A 20,972-nucleotide genomic window follows, 5' to 3' on the forward strand; every position below is an offset into this window, starting at 1 on the left:
AAAATGAACTATGAAAATCAACAGAATGTAACTGTGACAAGGTAAAGCACAACAAAACTCTACTGAAATTTTCCAACACTTGCATTTCACGACAGAAATTCAAAATGAACTTCGAAAAATCAAGAGAATGTAACTGTGACAAGGTAAAGCACAACAAGTCACTACTGAAACATTCCAACTCTTGCATTTCACGACAGAAATTCAAAATGAACTTTGAAAAATCATGAGAATGTAGCTATGACAAGGTAAACCACGACAAGACACTACTGAAATATTCCAATTCTTGCATTTCACGAAAGAAATTCAAAAATGAACTTTGAAAAATTAAGAGAATGTAACTGTGACAAGGTAAAGCACAACAAAACACTTTTGAAATATTCCAACTCTTGCATTTCAATGAAAGAAATTCAAAATGAACTATGAAAATCAACAGAATGTAACTCTGACAAGGTAAAGCACAACAAAACACTACTGAAATATTCTAACTCTTGCATTTCACGACAGAAATTCAAAATGAACTTCGAAAAAACACATTCTAAAATCATCTTTTAAATTGTCTCTAACTGTTTCACCGAAATGTCCAAAACAGTTTCGTCCAAATAATGTTTTTGATATTACTGCGTTGTCTCATTTTAATTTATTAAGAATCCTTTTTCCTGTGTTAATATCTCTCTTCATCTAAGATAAAAACATCTGGTTATTTGAAACCCACTTAGTAACGAGCGATTAACATTCAAATTATACCTGTCGGATTAATATTCAACCTTCCCGATGGCTTATTTTGATAAAGGATTAAATACGCACAAAGCTAAGTGCAAAACACATCCCAGTTTAAGAATGATTGTTCAACCATCAACTGTGAAATCTTGATTTGTTTATATAGAGTTTGTTTAAAGAAATAATGGATTTTTGTATTAGAAAACATCTTGCTTAAAAGAGAAATTACAAGTAAGGTTTTATAAATCTATCGAAAAGTATGCTAAGCTATTTGCTACTTCTGTGTTATAACCACTCTTTTATATACTGCTAATTTGGTTAATGGTAATGAAAGAAAATGAAATAGGATTATTATAGAATAGTTTAGAAACAAATTTAAGTTTTACTCAGCAAAAGTTACGCGCTTGAGAAAATGTGTCTTATTTTTCAAAATACGGAAAGAAACAAAATTATATACATTTACAAATTCTGACTGCACAAGCTCCTAGAATAGCATGGGAGGGAACATAAGCCCTTGTAATAGCATAGGAAGGAACATAAGCTCCTAGAATAGCATGGGAGGGAATATAGAAAAGCATGGAAGGGAACATAAGCCCTTAAAATAGAATGGGAGGGAACATAAGCCTTGTAATAGCATAGGAAGGAACATAAGCTCCAAGAATAGCATGGGAGGGAACATAAGCCTTGTAATAGCATAGGAAGGAACATAAGCTCCTAGAATAGCATGGGAGGGAACATAGAATAGCATGGAAGGGAATATAAGCCCTTAAAATAGCATGGGAGGGAATATAAGCCTTGTAATAGCATAGAAAGTAACATAAGCTCCTAGAATAGCATGGGAGGGAACATAAGCCCTTAAAATAGAATGTGAAGGAACATAAGCACTTGTAATAGCAAAGGAAGGAACATAAGCCTTGTAATAGCATAGGAAGGAACATAAGCTCCTAGAATAGCATGGGAGGGAACATAAGCCCTTAAAATAGCAAGGGAGGGAACATAAGCCCTTGTAATAGCATAGGAAGGAACATAGTCGGCTAGAATCCATAAGTACATGCTCTGGAAAGACGCCAAGGAACATAAGCTCCTAGAATAGCATAGGAAGGAACATAAACCAAGCAAATAACATGGAGATTGCTATGGCACCGAGCAAAATGGTACCTCATACCCAACTGTAACTATCATTATTATTCGTTAATTTTACTCATTAAATCTTTTCCACATCGATAAATAATACAAAGAATTAGATCCCATCCATTAGATCCCAACAAAACACTATTGAAATATTCCAACTCTTGCATTTCAATGAAAGAAATTCAAAATGAACTATGAAAATCAACAGAATGTAACTGTGACAAGGTAAAGCACAACAAAACTCTACTGAAATTTTCCAACTCTTGCATTTCACGACAGAAATTCAAAATGAACTTCGAAAAATCAAGAGAATGTAACTGTGACAAGGTAAAGCACAACAAGTCACTACTTAAATATTCCAACTCTTGCATTTCAACGAAAGAAATCCAAAATGAAATTTGAAAAATCATGAGAATGTAGCTGTGACAAGGTAAAACCACCACAAGACATTACTGAAATATTCAAACTCTTTCATTTTGCTAGATGAATTCAAAATTTACATTGAAACATTGAGAAAATGTAAATGTGACAAACTAAAGCACAACAAAACAGTAATGAAATATTCAAAATCTTGCATTTCAAGGAAAGAAATACAAAAAAAACTATAAAAATCAACAGAATGTAACTGTGACAAGGTAGAGCACAACAAAACACTACTGAAATATTCCAACTCTTGCATTTCACGACAGAAATTCAAAATGAACTTCGAAAAATCAAGAAAATGTAACTGTGACAAGGTAAAGCACAACAAATCACTACTGAAATATTCCAACTCTCGCATTTCACAACAGAAATTCAAGATGAACTTTGAAAAATCATGAGAATGTAGCTGTGACAAGGTAAACGACGACAAGACACTACTGAAATATTCCAATTCTTGCATTTCACGAAAGAAATTCAAAATGAACTTTGAAAAATTAAGAGAATATAACTGTGACAAGGTAAAGCACAACAAAACAGTACTGAAATATTCCAACTCTTGCATTTCAATGAAAGAAATTCAAAATGAACTATGAAAATCAACAGAATGTAACTGTGACAAGGTAAAACACAACAAAACACTACTGAAATATTCCAACTCTTGCATTTCACGACAGAAATTCAAAATGAACTTCGAAAAATCAAGAGAATTTAACTGTGACAAGGTAAAGCACAACAAGTCACTACTGAAATATTCCAACTCTTGCATTTCACGACATAAATTCAAAATAAAGTTTGAAAAATCATGAGAATGTAGCTGTGACAAGACAAACCACGACATGACACTACTGAAATATTCCAATTCTTGCATTTCACGAAATAAATTCAAAATGAACTTATACTAATCAAGATCATGTAAAGTGACAAGGTAAAGCACGACAAAACACTACTTAAAAAATTCCAAATCTTTCATTTCAATGAAAGAAATTCAAAATGAACTATGGAAAATCAACAGAATGTAACTGTGACAAGGTAAAGCACAACAAAACACTACTGAAATATTCCAACTCTTGCATTTCACGACATAAATTCAAAATGAACTTCGAACAATCAAGAGAATGTAACTGTGACAAGGTAGCACAACAAAACACTACTGAAATATTCCAACTCTTGCATTTCAATGAAATAAATTCAAAATTAACTATGAAAATCAACAGAATGTAACTGTGACAAGGTAAACCACGACACGACACAACTGAAATACTCCAATTCTTGCATTTCAAGAGAGAAATTCAAAATGAACTTTGAAAAATTAAGAGAATGTAACTGTGACAAGGTAAACCCCAACAATACACTACTGAAATATTCCAACTCTTGCATTTCAAGGAAAGAAATCCAAAATGAACTATGAAAAACAACAGAATGTAACTGTGAAAAGGTAAAGCACAACAAAACACTACTGAAATATTCCAACTCTTGCATTTCACGACAGAAATTCGAAATGAACTTCAAAAAATCAAGAGAATGTAACTGTGAAAAGGTAAAGCACAACAAGACACTACTGAAATATTCCAACTCTTGCATTTCGCAAAATAAATTCAAAATGAACTTTGAAAAATTATGAGAATGTAGCTGTGACAAGGTAAAGCACAACAAGTCACTACTGAAATATTCCAACTCTTGCATTTCACAACAGAAATTCAAAATGAACTTTGAAAAATCAAGAGAATGTAACTGTGACAAGGTAAACCATTACACGACACTACTGAAATATTCCGACTCTTGCATTTCAACGAAAGAAATCCAAAATGAACTTTGAAAAATTAAGAGAATGTAACTGCGACAAGGTAAAGCACAACAAGACACTACTGAAAAATTCCAACTCTTGCATTTCAACGAAAGAAATCCAAAATGAACTATGAAAATCAACAGAATGTAACTGTGACAAGGTAAAGCACAATAAAACTCTACTGAAATATTCCAACTCTTGCATTTCACGACAGAAATTCAAAATGAACTTCGAAAAATCAAGAGAATGTAACTGGATCAAGGAAAAGCACAAGAAGTCACTACTGAAATATTCCAACTCTTGCATTTCAACAAAAGAAATCCAAAATAAACTTGGAAAAATCATGAGAATGTAGCCGTGACAAGGTAAACCACGACAAGACACTACTGAAATATTCCAATTCTTGCATTTCACGAAGAAAATTCAAAATGAACTTTGAAAAATTAAGAGAATGTAACTGTGACAAGGTAAAGCACAACAAAACACTACTGAAATATTCCAACTCTTGCATTTCAATGAAAGAAATTCAAAATGAACTATGAAAATCAACCGAATGTAACTGTGACAAGGTAAAGCACAACAAAACACTACTAAAATATTCCAACTCTTGCATTTCACGACAGAAATTCAAAATGAACTTCGAAAAATCAAGAGAATGTAACTGTGACAAGGTAAAGCACAACAAGTCACTACTGAAATATTCCAACTGTTGCATTTCACGACAGAAATTCAAAATGAACTTTGAAAAATCATGCGAATGTAGCTGTGAAAACGTAAACCACGACATGACATTACTGAAATATTCCAATCCTTGCATTTCACGAAAGAAATTCAAAATGAACTTTGAAAAATTAAGAGAATGTAACTGTGACAAGGTAAAGCACAACAAAACACTACTGAAATATTCCAACTCATGCATTTCAATGAAAGAAATTCAAAAGGAACTATGAAAATCAACAGAATGTAACTGTGACAAGGTAATGCACAACAAAGCACTACTGAAATATTCCAACTCTTGTATTTTACGACAGAAATTCAAAATGAACTTTGAAAAATCATGAGAATGTAGCTGTGACAAGGTAAACCACGACAAGACACTACTGAAATATTCCAATTCTTGCATTTCACGAAAGAAATTCAAATTGAAATTATAAAAATCAAGAAAATGTAACTGTGACAAGGCAAAGCACAACAAAACACTACTGAAATATTCCAACTCTCGCATTTCACGACTGAAATTCGAAATGAACTTCAAAAAATAAAGAGAATGTAACTGTGACAAGGTAAAGCACAACAAGACACTAAAGAAATATTCCAACTCATGTATTTCACGACAGAAATTCAAAATGAACTTTGAAAAATCATGAGAATGTAGCTGTGACAAGGTAAAGCACAACAAGTCACTACTGAAATATTCCAACTCTTGCATTTCACTATAGAAATTCAAGATGAACATTGAAAAATCAAGAGACTGTAGCTGTGACACGGTAAACCACGACACGACACTACTGAAATATTCCAACTCTTGAATTTCAAGAAAGAAATTCAAAATGAACTTTGGAAAATTAAGAGAATGTAACTGTGACAAGGTAAAGCACAACAAAACACTACTGAAATAATCCAACTCTTGCATTTCATCTAAAGAAATCCAAAATGAACTATTAAAATCAACAGAATGTAACTGTGACAAGGTAAAACACAATAAAACTCTACTGAAATATTCCAACTCTTGCATTTCACGACAGAAATTCAAAATGAACTTCGAAAAATCAAGAGAATGTAACTGGGACAAGGTAAAGCACAACAAGTCACTACTGAAATATTCCAATTCTTGCATTTCAACAAAAGAAATCCAAAATGAACTTTGACAAATCATGAAAATGTAGCTGTGACAAGGTAAACCACGACAAGACACTACTGAAATATTCCAATTCTTGCATTTCACGAAAGAAATTCAAAATGAACTTTGAAAAATTAAGAGAATGTAACTGTGACAAGGTAAAGCACAACAAAACACTACTGAAATATTCCAACTCTTGCATTTCAATGAAAGAAATTCAAAATGAACTATGAAAATCAACAGACTATAACTGTGACAAGGTAAAGCACAAGAAAACACTACTGAAATATTCCAACTCTTGCATTTCAAGATAGAAATTCAAAATGCACTTCGAAAAATCAAGAGAATGTAACTGTGACAAGGTAAAACACAACAAGTCACTAGTGAAATGTTCCTATTGTTGCATTTCACGACAGAAATTCAAAATGAACTTTGAAAAATCATGAGAATGTAGCTGTGACAACGTAAACCACGACGACATTACTGAAATATTCCAATTCTTGCATTTCACGACAGAAATTCAAAATGAACTTAGAAAAATCAAGAGAATGTAACTGTGACAAGGAAAAGCACAACAAAACACTACTGAAATATTCTAACTCTTGCATTTCAATGAAATAAATTCAAAAGGAACTATGAATATCAACAGAATGTAACTGTGACAAGGTAATGCACAACGAAGCACTACTGAAATATTCCAACTCTTGTATTTTACAACAGAAATTCAAAATGAACTTTGAAAAATCATGAAAATATAGCTGTGACAATGTAAACCACGACAAGACACTACTGAAATATTCCAATTATTGTATTTCACGAAAGAAATTCAAAATGAACTTTGACAAATTAAGAGAATGTAACTGTGACAAGGTAAAGCACAACAAAACACTACTGAAATATTCCAACGCTTGCATTTCAATGAAAGAAATTCAAAATGAACTATGAAAATCAACAGAATGTAACTGTGACAAGGTAAAGCACAACAAAACACTACTGAAATATTCCAACTCAGAATATTTCACGACTGAAATTCAAAATGAACTTCGAAAAACCAAGAGAATGTAACTGTGACAAGGTAAAGCTGTGGATTTCCACCATTCAGGCTGGTGGACTAATACCCCAATACTGAGCTAGTGGATTTCCACCATTCAGGCTGGTGGACTAAGATCCCAATACTGAGCTAGTGGATTTCCACCATTCGGGCTGGTGGACTAAGACCCCAATACTGAGCTAGTGGATTTCCACCATTCAGGCTGGTGGACTAAGACCCCAATATTCCAACTCTTGCATTTCACGACAGAAATTCAAAATGAACTTCGAAAAACCAAGAGAATGTAACTGTGACAAGGTAAAGAACAACAAGTCACTACTGAAATATTCCAACTCTTGCATTTCACGACAGAAATTCAATATGAACATTGAAAAATCATGAGAATGTAGCTGTGACAAGGTAAACCACGACAAGACACTACTGAAATATTCCAATTCTTTCATTTCACGAAAGAAATTCAAAAATGAACTTTGAAAAATTAAGAGAATGTAACTGTGACAAGGTAAAGCACAACAAAACACTTTTGAAATATTCCAACTTTTGCATTTCAATGAAAGAAATTCAAAATGAACTATGAAAATCAACAGAATGTAACTGTGACAAGGTAAAGCACAACAAAACACTACTGAAATATTCTAACTCTTGCATTTCACGACAGAAATTCAAAATGAACTTCGAAAAAACACATTCTAAAATCATCTTTTAAAATGTCTCTAACTGTTTCGCCGAAATGTTCAAAACAGTTTCGTCCAAATAATGTTTTTGATAATATCGCGTTTTCTCATATTAATTTATTAAGAATCTTTTTTCCTGTGTTAATATCTCTCTTTATCTAAGATAAAAACAGCCGGTTATTTCAAACTTTGTAACGAGCGATTAACATTCAAATTATACCTGTCGGATTAATATTCAACCTTCCCGATGGCTTATTTTGATAAAGGATTAAATACCCACAAAGCTAAGTTTAAAACACATCCCAGTTTAAGAACGTTTGTTCAACCATCAACTGTGAAATAGTGATTTGTTTATATAGAGTTTGTTTAAAGAAATAATGGATTTTTGTATTAGAAAACATCTTGCTTAAAAGAGAAATTACAAGTAAGGTTTTATAAATCTATCGAAAAGTATGCTAAGCTATTTGCTACTTCTGTGTTATAACCACTCTTTTATATACTGCTAATTTGGTTAATGGTAATGAAAGAAAATGAAATAGGATTATTAGAGAATCGTTTAGAAACAAATTTAAGTTTTACTCATCAAAAGTTACGCGCTTGAAAAAATTTGCCTTATTTTTGATAATACGGAAAGAAAAAAAATTATATACATTTACAAATTCTGACTGCACAAGCTCCTAGAATAGCATGGGAGGGAACACAAGCCCTTATAATAGCAAAGAAAGGAACATAAGCTCATAGAATAGTATGGGAGGGAACATAGAATAGAATTGAAGGGAACATACGCCATTAGAATAGCATGGGGGTGAACATAATCCTTGTAATAGCATATGAAGGAACATACGATCCTAGAATAGCATGGGAGGGAACATAAGCCATCAAAATAGCATGGGAGTGAACATAAGCCTTGTAATGGCATAGGAAGGAACATAAGCTCCTAGAATAGCATGGGAGGGAACATAAGCCCTTAAAATAGCATGGGAGGGAACATAAGCCTTGTAATAGCATAGGAAGGAACATAAGCCTTGTAATAGCATAGGAAGGAACATAAGCTACTAGAATAGCATGGGAGGGAACATAAGCCCTTAAAATAGCATGGGAGGGAACATAAGCCCTTGTAATAGCATAGGAAGGAACATAAGCTCCTAGAATAGCATGGGAGGGAACATAAGCCATGTAATAGCATAGGAAGGAACCTAAGCTCCTATAATAGCATGGGAGTGAATATAAGCACTTAAAATAGCATGGGAGGGAACATAAGCCTTGTAATAGCATAGGAAGGAACATAAGCTCCTAGAATAGCATGGGAGGGAACATAAGCCCTTAAAATAGCATGGGAGGGAACATAAGCCCTTGTAATAGCACAGGAAGGAACATAAGCCTTGTAATAGCATAGGAAGGAACATAAGCTCCTAGAATAGCATGGGAGGGAACATAAGCCCTTAAAATAGCATGGGAGGGAACATAAGCCCTTATAATAGCATAGGAAGGAACATAGTCGGCTAGAATCCATAAGTACATGCTCTGGAAAGACGCCAAGGAACATAAGCTCCTAGAATAGCATAGGAAGGAACATAAACCAAGCAAATAACATGGAGATTGCTATGGCACCGAGCAAAATGGTACCTCATACCCTACTGTAACTATCATTATTATTCGTTAATTCTACTCATTAAATCTGTTCCACATCGATAAATAATACAAAGAATTAGATCCCACCCATTTTTTTGTAGAGTTCCACAGTAAATTATAATTAACTATTTTTATTCAAGTCCATATTTGAAAGAGTGACAATAGTTTTTATTGATATAGCATAGAGTTCTCTGTGTTTTCTTTTTTATGTTTGTCGTTTAATTAAGCTTATTAATGATAAAAAACGTTTTCTTTAAAAAGTTTTCCCACAAAATAAGTTTTTCAAAGAAAAATAAAGAGCTCCATTAAACCAAAAATGAGCAGAAATTAAAGTGAGTATGGCTGACGCAACCCATGCCCTCTGAAGATCAGAACATAATTTGCACTTTACTGAAAACAAAATACATTTTAATTTTTTTAACTTTTTAACTTTAGTAAATCAATAATTATTAAGAAGTTAAAGAAGATAAATATTTGGTGTCTTATCAAAAATTATAGTTTTTAATTGAAACTAGGGATTTACCTGAAAATCTTAAAAGAAGTTTTATTTTCTAATAGGTTAAATCCACTTTTAGCATAAAAAAAGAAATACGCCAGAATAAACACCAGTAATCTTACAGTTTCCAACGGAATCAGTTAAATAATGGCTGTAGGAAGACTCAAAAAACGAAAATTTATAATTGTTACAAATGCTCATTCTATCGAAACATCTGAACTATCAAACGTAATAATACCATGAGAACGGCCTGAACAAATTAAATACACAATGGTTAAAAATCACAAACATGGACCATCAAATACGACGAGACCAAAACGGACAGCCAAAGCAAAGAGCATTGACAAATTGTCTGAAGTGATCAAAAATGCAAATTAAAAAGAAAGAAAATGGGGCTAGAAGATAAGTGACAGCAAGAATCAAAACGTGAATCAAGAATCAAAACGTGAATCGAGAATCAAAACGTAAGAAAATGCTGCTAAAAGATACAACACAGTGAGCACAGGGAAATGTGCGGTTAAAAGATAAGCGGTAGTAAGAATTACTACAACAGAACGCATCAGAAATGTAGTAAGAAACAAAGAATTGTGCTGTTAGAAGACAAGCAATAGTGAAGAAGAAAGAAATATTACGTTAGAAGAAAAACGCCATCACAATCTTCGATGCCAACAAAATGTGGTGCAAAACCCAGTAAAAATCTACGAAGATGCCATAAACTATGCAAGTGTTAATTACAAGTCATTAGGATCCTTCAGCATTCTATGTGGTGCCTGGGGAGCCCTCCATTTACCCCAGGAAAGAGTAGCAAAGAAAGCTGACTCATTTGGAGGCTGCTACTTACAACGAGAACCAATGTATTCAAGTCTACCACATGCCGAGTGCCGGGGCCCTGCGTCGAAATCGACCACATTGTTATTTTTCTTAACTGGTATATTAACATTTCTTGCCACTAAAACGAACTAAAAAGGTCACAAATTTAACGAAGAATGTGTATTTTTACCATGGTGGTTGTATTGAGCCTATGCTGACGCCATTCGGGTTGCAGTGGTAGTTAGCAACCTAGTAAGAGACGGCCACGTCCAGTGTGAAGAAATATAGTAACCCATAACTCCTAAAATTAGACTCAGATCAAAACAAAATACACCATTAGAGCCGCCTTGTTTGAATCCTTACATAGCAAACTTAATTTCCCTTGGTTTGAACAACAAGGGAAATACATTGGCTTGAAAGTCAAGAAAAGCGGCAGCTACTACAGCATTCTGCCTAAACGACATCTTTTTTTCTTTTTTTTTCTTTTCCACAGATAGCTTTGGCCTTAGGCCTAGTAGGCCTAGTACTGAACAGTGCTGCACGTAGGGCCCTCCTGTCATTCAAACCAGTATCGCCTAGACTCCTGACCGCAAGACTCAATGGTAAGCACGGAAAAATAACTGTCATTACGTGATATGCCCCCACAAACGACGCTGATGAAGAAGACAAAGGCGATTTCTATAACCTGCTAAGTTCTGAACTATATTCTGTACCTCCCCATGACTACCACCTCCTCCTAGGAGACTTGAATACAAGTATTTCAAACGAATCAGGCCTGGGGGATTTCGCTGTTGGACCTGTTACAGTGGATAGCCTAAACGATAAAGGAGAGAGGCTGCTGAATTGTTGTCTGGCCCACAATCTAACGATTGCGAACACATGGTTCCAGAGACCAAATATAGCCAAGTACACCTGGTATAGCAATGATGGATCAACAAAGAAGATGCTCGACTACATCATCGTACATCGACGATGGCTGTCGTCTGTCCAGAATTGCCGCACCTACCGTGGTGCCGAGCTCGGGAACACCGACCACCGGCTGGTAGCAGCCAAAATTAAGCTCCGCCTCAAAGCTATAAAGAACAGCCAGTCTTCTCAAAAAATTGATGCCGGTCGCATCCAACAGGACCCTACTCTGGCTGAGCGGTACCATGTGGTGATATCCAACGGATTTGAGGTCCTTGGCCAATGCGATGATAGTGAATTTGTATGGAAGTCCTTCAAAGAGAACACTCTTGCGGCAGTAACTGACGTTGTTGGAATGAGGCAACGGAAGAAAAAGGACTGGATCAGTAATCACTCCCTTGCCATCATAGAGCTCAGGCGAGAAGCACGTCTTGGCGGGGACATGGCTACATACAGACTGCTAAACAAAGTGCGCAATTCCATGTTGCATAAGGACAGCAAGGCTTTTACTGACAGCAAGGCATCCGAACTGCAAGAGGCCGCCAAGAAAAAGGACAGTGGAGCCACCTACAAGATTCTTCGTGAGCTGTCAGGTCAGCACACTCAAACTACGCCATACCTTCGAAGCGCTAGCGGTGAGAATATCTACGAGCAATCACAATGCCTCCGCCAGTGGGAGGACCACTTTGAGAAACTGCTCAACTCAGATCCACCAGACTAGACGGACCATGAGCTAGCGGCTGCTAAGGCTACTACCCTACCTGCTCCTGATGGTCCTGAATTTACAGCGGAGGAGATAAAAGCTGCCACCCGCAAGCTAAAGAATAACAAAGCGCCAGGAATATGTGGCCTAACATCGGAATTCCTTAAAAATGGGGGCCCAGCCATGATCCTCTGGCTACAACAGCTGTTTAACCTTGTGTGGCACTCTGAAAAAATCCCCTCAGACTGGAAGATAGGCCTACTTGTGCCAATCTACAAGAGGAAGGGGAGCAAAGCAGAATGTATCAATTATCGTGGCATAACTTTACTCTCAGTTCCTGGAAAGCTCTTCGCTATGCTGCTTCTCAAACGGGCAACAAGATACCTCCATTCCCTGCGTCGCCCCCAGCAAGCTGGCTTCATGCCAGGCAGGTCCACCACCGAGCAAATCCATACGATTAGACAGCTAGTAGAGAAAACTCTTGAATATAAGAGTAAGGCGTACATTGCCTTTGTAGATTTTCGATCTGCCTTCGACACTGTCGATAGGCAGTCACTATGGCTAATCCTCCAGTCTGCTGGCGTACCCACGAAAATCGTCCGTCTCCTCAAAGAACTGTATAATAACACTGAAAGTGCGGTGATTGTAAATGGACGGCCTTCTGGACATTTCAAAATTAAAAATGGTGTCCGGCAAGGATGTGCCGCTGCACCTGAGCTCTTTAACTGTGTAATAGACCATATCCTGAATAAAACACAGCAGGTGCAGCCGTTTGGCATAGGCTTTGCTGGAAGAGTTCTTTCAGACGTAGACTTTGCCGACGACGTGGCGCTAATATGCGAAAACATTAGTGACCTCAAAACTACACTGGAAACACTGGCCTCTGCAGCTGAGAAATTCAGTCTGAAAATAAATTGGTCGAAGACCAAGATAATGCCCGTTGAGAAAACGCCGTCCAACCCCCTGTCATCTGTGGAAATTTGTAGCCAGACTGTAGAGGTAGTCAAGCAGTTTACCTACCTTGGTTCAATTGTCTGGTCAAACGGATGCCTAGATGCCGAAATATCAGCAAGAGCGACAAAAGCAAACTGTGTCTTCGGTCGCCTTCTAAAAACGGTCTTCCATAAACCCCAGATCAGTCGTCTCACCAAAGCACGAATATACTCTGCTTCGGTTGCCAGCATTATGCTCTATTCTGCTGAGACTTGGTCGCTGACTCAGACACAGACGCTGAAGGTAGATGCCATCCAGGCGAAACACCTCCGAAAAATAGAACGCTCCCGATGGGCCGACAGGGTACGAAATTCAGAAATCCTCAGGTCCTTCAAACTCCCACCCCTGTCCGAGCAGCTTGAGTCTCGCTCACTGCGTTGGTATGGTCATCTGCTCCGTCTGCCTGCCCAAACACCCGCCTGGCTCATCTTCGATTTCGACCCAGCTGCAAACGGCTGGAGGCGTCCTAGGGGAAGACCACGCACTAGATGGGCGGACGTCATCCGTGATCGGCTCGCCTCCAGAAACATCAACCCGGCTGAAGTGACAACCCTCGTCCTGAACCGACCACTCTGGAGAAGACTGATGGCGCTGACGACTGGTTCCCTCTACGCTGGCGACGCTGCCGAGCAAGAGCTTTAAGTCAAGTAAGTCAAAGTCAAGACAGATAGCTTGGTACTGGAACATCGTAGAGAGTTGTTCAATGGCCCATTTGAAAGCAAATTACTAGATCTAGTGTCATTTGTAATTAATTTTTTTTTAATTCTTAAATAAAATAAGTTTTTCCACTAAAAACTGCATTTATATGGCCAATCTTGATGAATGACGTTATAATCGTTGGTAGTAGCCATATATGAAGTAATAAGTGAATACAATATTTATACGCGCTTATCTTTCGACAAGATAACATAAGACATTAATAATTGATCGATATAGTTCATTATAAATGGGGACTATGTAAGTTTCAATGAATATAGCTGAAACCTAGTAAAGAAAAAACTATAGAGCATGGTGACTAAAAATAAGACAATACAAGCATCCTTTGAAATGTTGCTTATCAGGGGTATGGTGCAATACTGTGGATCGTGTCTACTATTCCAACTAAGAACAAGCCATATGGTTTTTCCTGTTTGTAATCCGGTTTTCTAAAAAAGATCAATGTGATAGTTAATATATTAAAAGACGATCATTAGAAGAACAAACAATTGCATATATTTGACTTAGTTAGCTGCCTGATTGTTTGAGGGCCGTCTCTTACTAATCCAAAGAAGAAAAGCCCTAGGCTTTTTCAAGTTTGTAATCAGGGTTTACATAATCTGGGTTGCAGTTCCAGGTGGCAGCGGTAACTAGCAACCTATTAAGAGACGATCGCGTCAAATATTAAGAAATGTGACAACCCATAGCTCCAAAGGATAGAGCCAGATCAAATGACATAAAGAAGAGGCTCACAGTGTCTGTGGTTACAAGATAAGTGACAATGAGATTCATTATATACAAGCCTGTCACGTAGCCATGCCGGAACCCAGCCTCAAAATCGGCTACATAGTTTTTTTCTTCATAAAACTGGCTAATTGACATTCGTATTTCTCTCAGGGTGACTGTATCAAACCTGACGTGACGTCACGATACAAAAAAAAGGCTCAGTTGTCTGAGGTTGGAAGATAAGCGACAATGAGAATCTATATATATAGAAGCCTGCCGCGTGCCGAGTGCTGGGGTCCGGTCATGTAACACACAATAAAATTTCCTTTTCAGTAAAATCTCTGAATTTGGTATTCAACAATACTTTTCAAATTTAAAAATACTATCACTATTTTACATATGAATAAAATTTCCGCCGGGGGGAGTTGTCGAGGGGAGGATTTATATGTGTATAGGCATATTATATATAAACTTGAATGTATGTTTGTCTCTCTGTCTGTTTGTGTATCCTGTATGCATTCCAACATTGTTCATCCGGTCGTCAAGAAGCTTTAAGAAATTCCCCCAATGAAGGGGAATTGTCTGAGGAAATTTTCCTTGGGGGACGGGAGTTTTTCCGCCGGATAATTTTCTCTGGGAGGATAATAATCCGTGGGGGGAATTTCTTATGAGGAAAATAGTCCGCAGGAGGAACTTCCCGGGAATTTTTTTTTAAATACATTTTAATTTAAAAACACAATTGGTATTAATACGCCAAGAAATTTTTCCGTGGAGAAGGGGGGTGGGGTCCCGCGAGAGAATACTTTCTGGGGGAATCTTATGCGGGAATTTTTCAAGGAAAGGGAGTCTTCTAAAAGGGGAAATTTTCCGCGGGGAAATTTTCTGGGGGGGGGGATTTCCTTTCTTTTGAGATCACACAATGGGTGACTTGAGATAGCAGCGACGCAGCTTTAAGTTCATTGCAGGAGAGCCTAGATGAAAATTATGGAATTACAGATATCTATAAAAATTGGCATATATGAATTCCAACAATGCTTCATAGTGTGTAAAACTGAAAAATACCCTTAAAAGATAGCTGCTATTCAAACTAAAAGTTTTAAAGGAGCTCTCCATGTTCAAAAAGTTAGTCATTTTTTATTTTATAAAAATGATTATATAGCTCCAATTTTCTATAATTTAAAAATGTTACATCATTAGAAAGCAGAATGAATTTTTCTAAGCCGACAAAATCTGAAGCGCAGCGCGATCAAGCTCTAAAATAAAACATTTGATCTTTTTTCGAATACGGACCATTAATAAACATCTCTCCTCTTTAATAGGATGGCTCAGCAGTATCAAAACTCTTTCTCTATATTGTCGTTTTTCCTTTTTTGTCTCGCACCAAAGACTTAAAACAGAAAAATATGTCATTTCACAGCATTTTAATAATGGAGCATATCAGTCTCATTCTTTAGACCATTTTCCCAACAAAACTGGCACCGGAATCGCTTGTTTCTGAAACTGGAACACTAGTCTCAAAGTTGAACCACTAGTCCCATGAAAGTCTGATTTTCCTTTATTTACTTTATTTGTATCTTTGAATGATATCTTGCTTTAAGATAGACTGAAATTTGCTTTTATATAGATATAATAATATCGCCTGTAGGTTTAGCCAGTTGAAACTGGGAAGGCTCTAATTAAGATGGTATAGGTACATGTAAGCAGAAGACAGAAGGAAGTTCTTGATTTAAGAGATAAAGTGGCTCTAGAGGTGCTATGTCAGTGTGAATCGGTTAACTCAACATTGTAGCAGATAATTACATAGTAAGGATAGATGTTAAAATGGGCCATCCCAGGCTTATTTTGCTTATTGGATAGAAATCTGACAGTAAAAAGAGAAATATACAATTTGATTCTCCTTACAATGCTCTTTCCATGTATAATATTGACTGCCATTATAATAACGGCCCAGCTTTTCTATTCCCCTATCCCTAATGTGGCAAGATGTAGCTTCAGATTATGTATAGCCTTATAAGACAATAATGTTTAGCAAAAGAGTACAAGTTCGTAAGTTTCTTCAAAAAGAAGTACTTATAGCTGGGCATGTAGCCTACTCACGAATCAAGTTTTGGGGACTATATTTCAAGAAAGCCAAATCTGAAGAAATTGAACAAAATCCTCTGAATATATTAGACAATAATGGGACATCGTAAAATTTCACTATCTCGGGGAAGGCAAGCCTGAAGGGCCCTCTGCGCAGACTGGTATGGCAGGATGAGCATATATGACTGTATTCCGGGTGGGTATACGTATCAGCTCTGAAAAATAGTATTTTTTTATTGGTTTCCATACATAACAAGTGTGGTTAAATAAGTGAAGGAAATTGGTTCATGTTGCTTTTAGATCAAGAGAAGCGCCGTGATTTACATGAAAATTGGGTTATTTATTGAGAAATTTTTCTACTTACTCAGTGGTTCCATTCCCTGAAGTTGTCATAATCGAAAACGATAGTAAATAATATACCAAAGAATTAGAAACTTTACTTTTATATCAGTTCGTGATTCACTTTACAAAAAAGCAATAGTCAATATTTATTGCATTTCTAATGTTCTGTTTCTTAATAGCTTCAAGACAAAAATGATTTTTAGCCGCTTGGCAAGTTTTTTGTTTTACTTCTATTGATGATTCAAGGGAATGGAGATAAAACAAAACTGGTTGTCATGGAAGACATGTTGATAGATAATGACATGGACTGGAAAAAATTTGAACTTTCTCAAGTATCTTATTTACTTATAATCATATAAAGATTAGCTTACGGCCTTCGCTAACTAAGAACTTTGCAGCCTTTCATAGATAAAAGTAGATTTAAGTTGAAAAAAACGTGGAAAAGGTTCCTTAATCATGTGAAAAAGGGGAAAATCCTATTTTTACGCGGTTTTAGATTATTCTCTGCAAAGAAGTCTAAGTAATAACGTTATCCTGACTTTTTGAATAGATAGAACTAAATCTAATGAGCCAGTACGCAGCATTTTGTCGTTTCGGTGTGAGTTACAGCTCCAGGCTTGACGCAAAATCGCATCTATTACAGGTAACATAAACCTTAAAGCTAAACTTTCTATGTTAACAAAAAGCCACACTAATGCATTTTCACGATTATTTTTAATAACATTAGAGATCAAATTAATCAGACCTTCAAAATGAAAAACTTGAACAAAGCAGCAAATTTTTCTGCTCAATGTAGCTTATAAGTCATACTATGTGCCCGTAGTACAAGACAATTTCAAACCTTGCGTTAATCATTTAACATGATGATAACTTGCACTAATCATATGAATTTTTTTTTTTGCTTTCCTTTCCCCCCATGGCAAATTCCCCCGCGGAAATTGATATTTAATCCCTCTTGATTTCTGGATCTGGTATACGCTGTTATTATGAAAGTAAAGAATAATATTGATACCCAAAGTTACCAGAATTTGTTTCGTATAGGAGGAGGGCTGTCCCTTCCTCGTCCCCAACCTCCCCCTTGTGGTCGTAGAAAATTCCGAGGATGCTCATTGGATCGGAAACTGAGAGTTCTAGTCCTTTTTTTAAAGTCGAGAGGTGATTGGAGACCAACCAGCCCCTGTCCTAAAACCTGGTCCTTTTGTTACTGCTTAGGACATATGATAGAAACATTGAGGTAGGCTACCTAATTTGGACTTTCTCTGTGGATGTTCAATTTCACGTATTTTTGTGAATTTTTAATGGGGGGGGGTGTGTTACTTAGGAGAGAATTATCTGCAGGGGAATTTTACGCGGGGGAATTTTCTGTGGGGAAACACCGGCTCCCCTCAAAATGATAGGGGATTCAAGTTCAGTGGGTACCTAACTAAAATATTGGGATATAAGCGGAACTAATTGAAATGAAATTTGCCAAAAGAAAAAACAAAACAGTTACTTCACTGCCTGTTTAATACAACTGTAGGAGTGAAAAGAAATAGTAAGGAGCGAAACACAAAATAACATCATGCCTTTAGGAGGTGTTTCTGGTAGCTTGTTTTCGTTTTAAAGTTCGATTTGACTCTTCATTGTTGTGAAGGAGTAACACTTTGGCTTTGTCCTGTTTTTTCCTAGTCCGGCAATTTCAGCTTGTTGCTAGAAAGTGGCAAGCATCCAACCTTTGTGGTTTTATTGAAAGTATGGACCTCAGACCAGACTGATGAATATGACATTAAATTTGGGAAAGGTGTTTGTAATTTTTGCCTGGGGCCAAAAAGGATTGTTTCCCCTATTAATTGAGCTAGAACCTACAGTGTGTGAGTTGAAGTGGAGTTTTCTAGTATATTATTGCTGTGGTAAGCAATAGAACAAACAATTCTTGGTCAATTTTAAAGACATTGGAAGGCCATGTAGGGAACAGTTGACTGTTATGCCTTGGTCATCTTTGCGATGAGGGGTTGTCATCTCTTGCTGCACAGTGTAGTATTATTTACTTCTGATGTATTTGAGGGTACGAAAAACTACTATTGTATGTTCGTTAAAAAGAAGGATGTGCAAGTTATAATAGATTGCTAGAGCACGGTCAGATCTTTTTGGTTAAGGGGTTAGATTTACTGTTTTAGAAATATTGACTTTAGATTTTTTACTCCTGCAACACTTTTTTTGGCAAAGGCAACAAAAGATTGATGCAACACTTCATGTTGCCTAAGCAACGTAAATAAAGTTTTTATTTGGGTTTGTTCCACGTTTAACTTAGTCATTAATAGTAATTTCAGGATAAAAGGGGAACGCCCTCAAAATGGGTGGGATCCTTATGAAAACTTCTCTGTCAGACTCAACACGTCTGCATACCACAAGAAAAGAATAATTGTTTGTTTGGGTTTTATCTCACCAGGACTGCTGGTATCAAGCTAGCTGTGCGAGAAAATTGGGATGAGGCTATTTCGAATGAAAATTTTTAATCTCACTGCTCTTTTTAGTACCAAACGAAATCGTGTCGGGCGATGTGCAATCTTGGCCATTTTGCGCCATAATACGATACTTCAATCCAAAATGGGGCCAAGATACTAACGAACAAAAATTTTAAGATGGGTGACAGGTTTTAATGGCTAAAAACCGAATTATCTTCCCAGTTTCTTCCCTAATCCGACTTAATTGTATATTCTGTCCCTATACGCTACATAATTTTTATATTCCGTCCCTAAACGCTACAGTCAACAGTCAGTAGTAATAACAACTGAAAAGGAGCTCACTTAGACATAGATTTTGAACTGAAAAGTCCTTTTTAGGTAACAAAATGAACGTATCGCATCCAAGTGCCTCTTTAGCTCACGAAATACGGTTTTGGTCTGAACTGCAAAAATAATAGTAAAAACATTTTGGAGATGAATCATCGGTAACTTTAATACCGTGTATTAAAGTACTAGACAAATAGTTTTCAGGAACAAGTACTAGTTTTCAGGAACACGTCATAAAACGGTAACACGTTTTGTCCCCAACTATGTGTAGTCTCCACAAAATGCAGAGTTTTTATAGCTGATGATTGGGTGGTTTCCTTACAGCAGTACTTACCAAACGGATCATCAAATTTTACACGGGAGCTTAGAAAGTTTTCTTTCAAGGGGGGGGTCTGCTAAATTTTTAGGTTTGAAGATTTTTTCAGAGGTATTTTGCTTGCCCCCGATCTCCAAACTGTTATTGGGAAGCATTCCAAAGGGGCTGGCGATTGTCAATTTCACAGCAAGGGGGGGGGAGGGGTCATCCAGCGCGGATTTTTCATCTTTTAAGAAAGTTTTCTATAATCTTTGCTAATTTTCAAATAGATCGCCTAATGTCTTTTTTGATAAGCAGGAAATAAATCCTAAAATCAATTAAATTCTAAAAAAAAAACGATAATAAGGATTTACCATTAGAATAAACAGGAATTATCTTCATAACTCCATCTGTTCGCGAAAAGTTTAACTTTTGACATATTAATGCTTATGAAATATAATTGACAAAGTTAGTTAGTAATCAGAAATTTTGTATTTAGCTATTCCTTTTCGGTGCATTCGTCCCCTTGTCCAAGGTAAAAAAAAAAGAAGAAAATTCAAGTTCGAAACTTATTATAGAATAGTGAGTTATTGTTTCGTCAAACACTTTTTGTATTAACTTCACTCTTAATTTAAGTGTTAAAGATGCATTTTGTAATTTAATTGTTTTCGAGCTTCGCTTGGTTAATTCAATGGATTTGAAACTACCCCTATTTGTGTGCAGTATTAAATAAACAGACAGCAACTGTCAAGGGGAATGTCAAGTAGTTTTACTCTGGGGAGGGAGAGATGTTGCCTCAAACCCCAAAGAGTACATCTTAAGTCTAAATTCTATAATTTTTATCGAGAAATCATTTAGGTAGATACGGGGGAAGGGGACAGTTCACCCTCTAAATATC

General features: G+C 36.4%; 1 protein-coding gene across 2 annotated transcripts in view; it reads right to left on the reverse strand.

Moving 5' to 3' along the window:
* Window positions 1-17,263, reverse strand: part of LOC148955101 (fatty acid hydroxylase domain-containing protein 2) — a 95,757-nt gene extending 78,494 nt beyond the window's left edge. Inside the window, exon 1 of one of the 2 annotated variants that reach the window (XM_089108055.1) lies at window positions 17,031-17,263. In XM_089108055.1, the coding sequence (XP_088964181.1) occupies window positions 17,031-17,043 (13 nt within the window). In that variant the 5' untranslated portion in view covers window positions 17,044-17,263. The remainder of the gene's footprint in view (window positions 1-17,030) is intronic. The other variant, XM_089108054.1, reaches the window with a different exon arrangement.
* Between the last annotated feature and the right edge of the window lie 3,709 nt (window positions 17,264-20,972).

The sequence above is a fragment of the Artemia sp. Qi Xiang Cuo genome, chromosome 2 (genome assembly GCF_049724085.1).
Source record: "Artemia sp. Qi Xiang Cuo chromosome 2, ASM4972408v1, whole genome shotgun sequence".
Lineage (NCBI taxonomy): Eukaryota > Metazoa > Arthropoda > Branchiopoda > Anostraca > Artemiidae > Artemia > Artemia sp. Qi Xiang Cuo.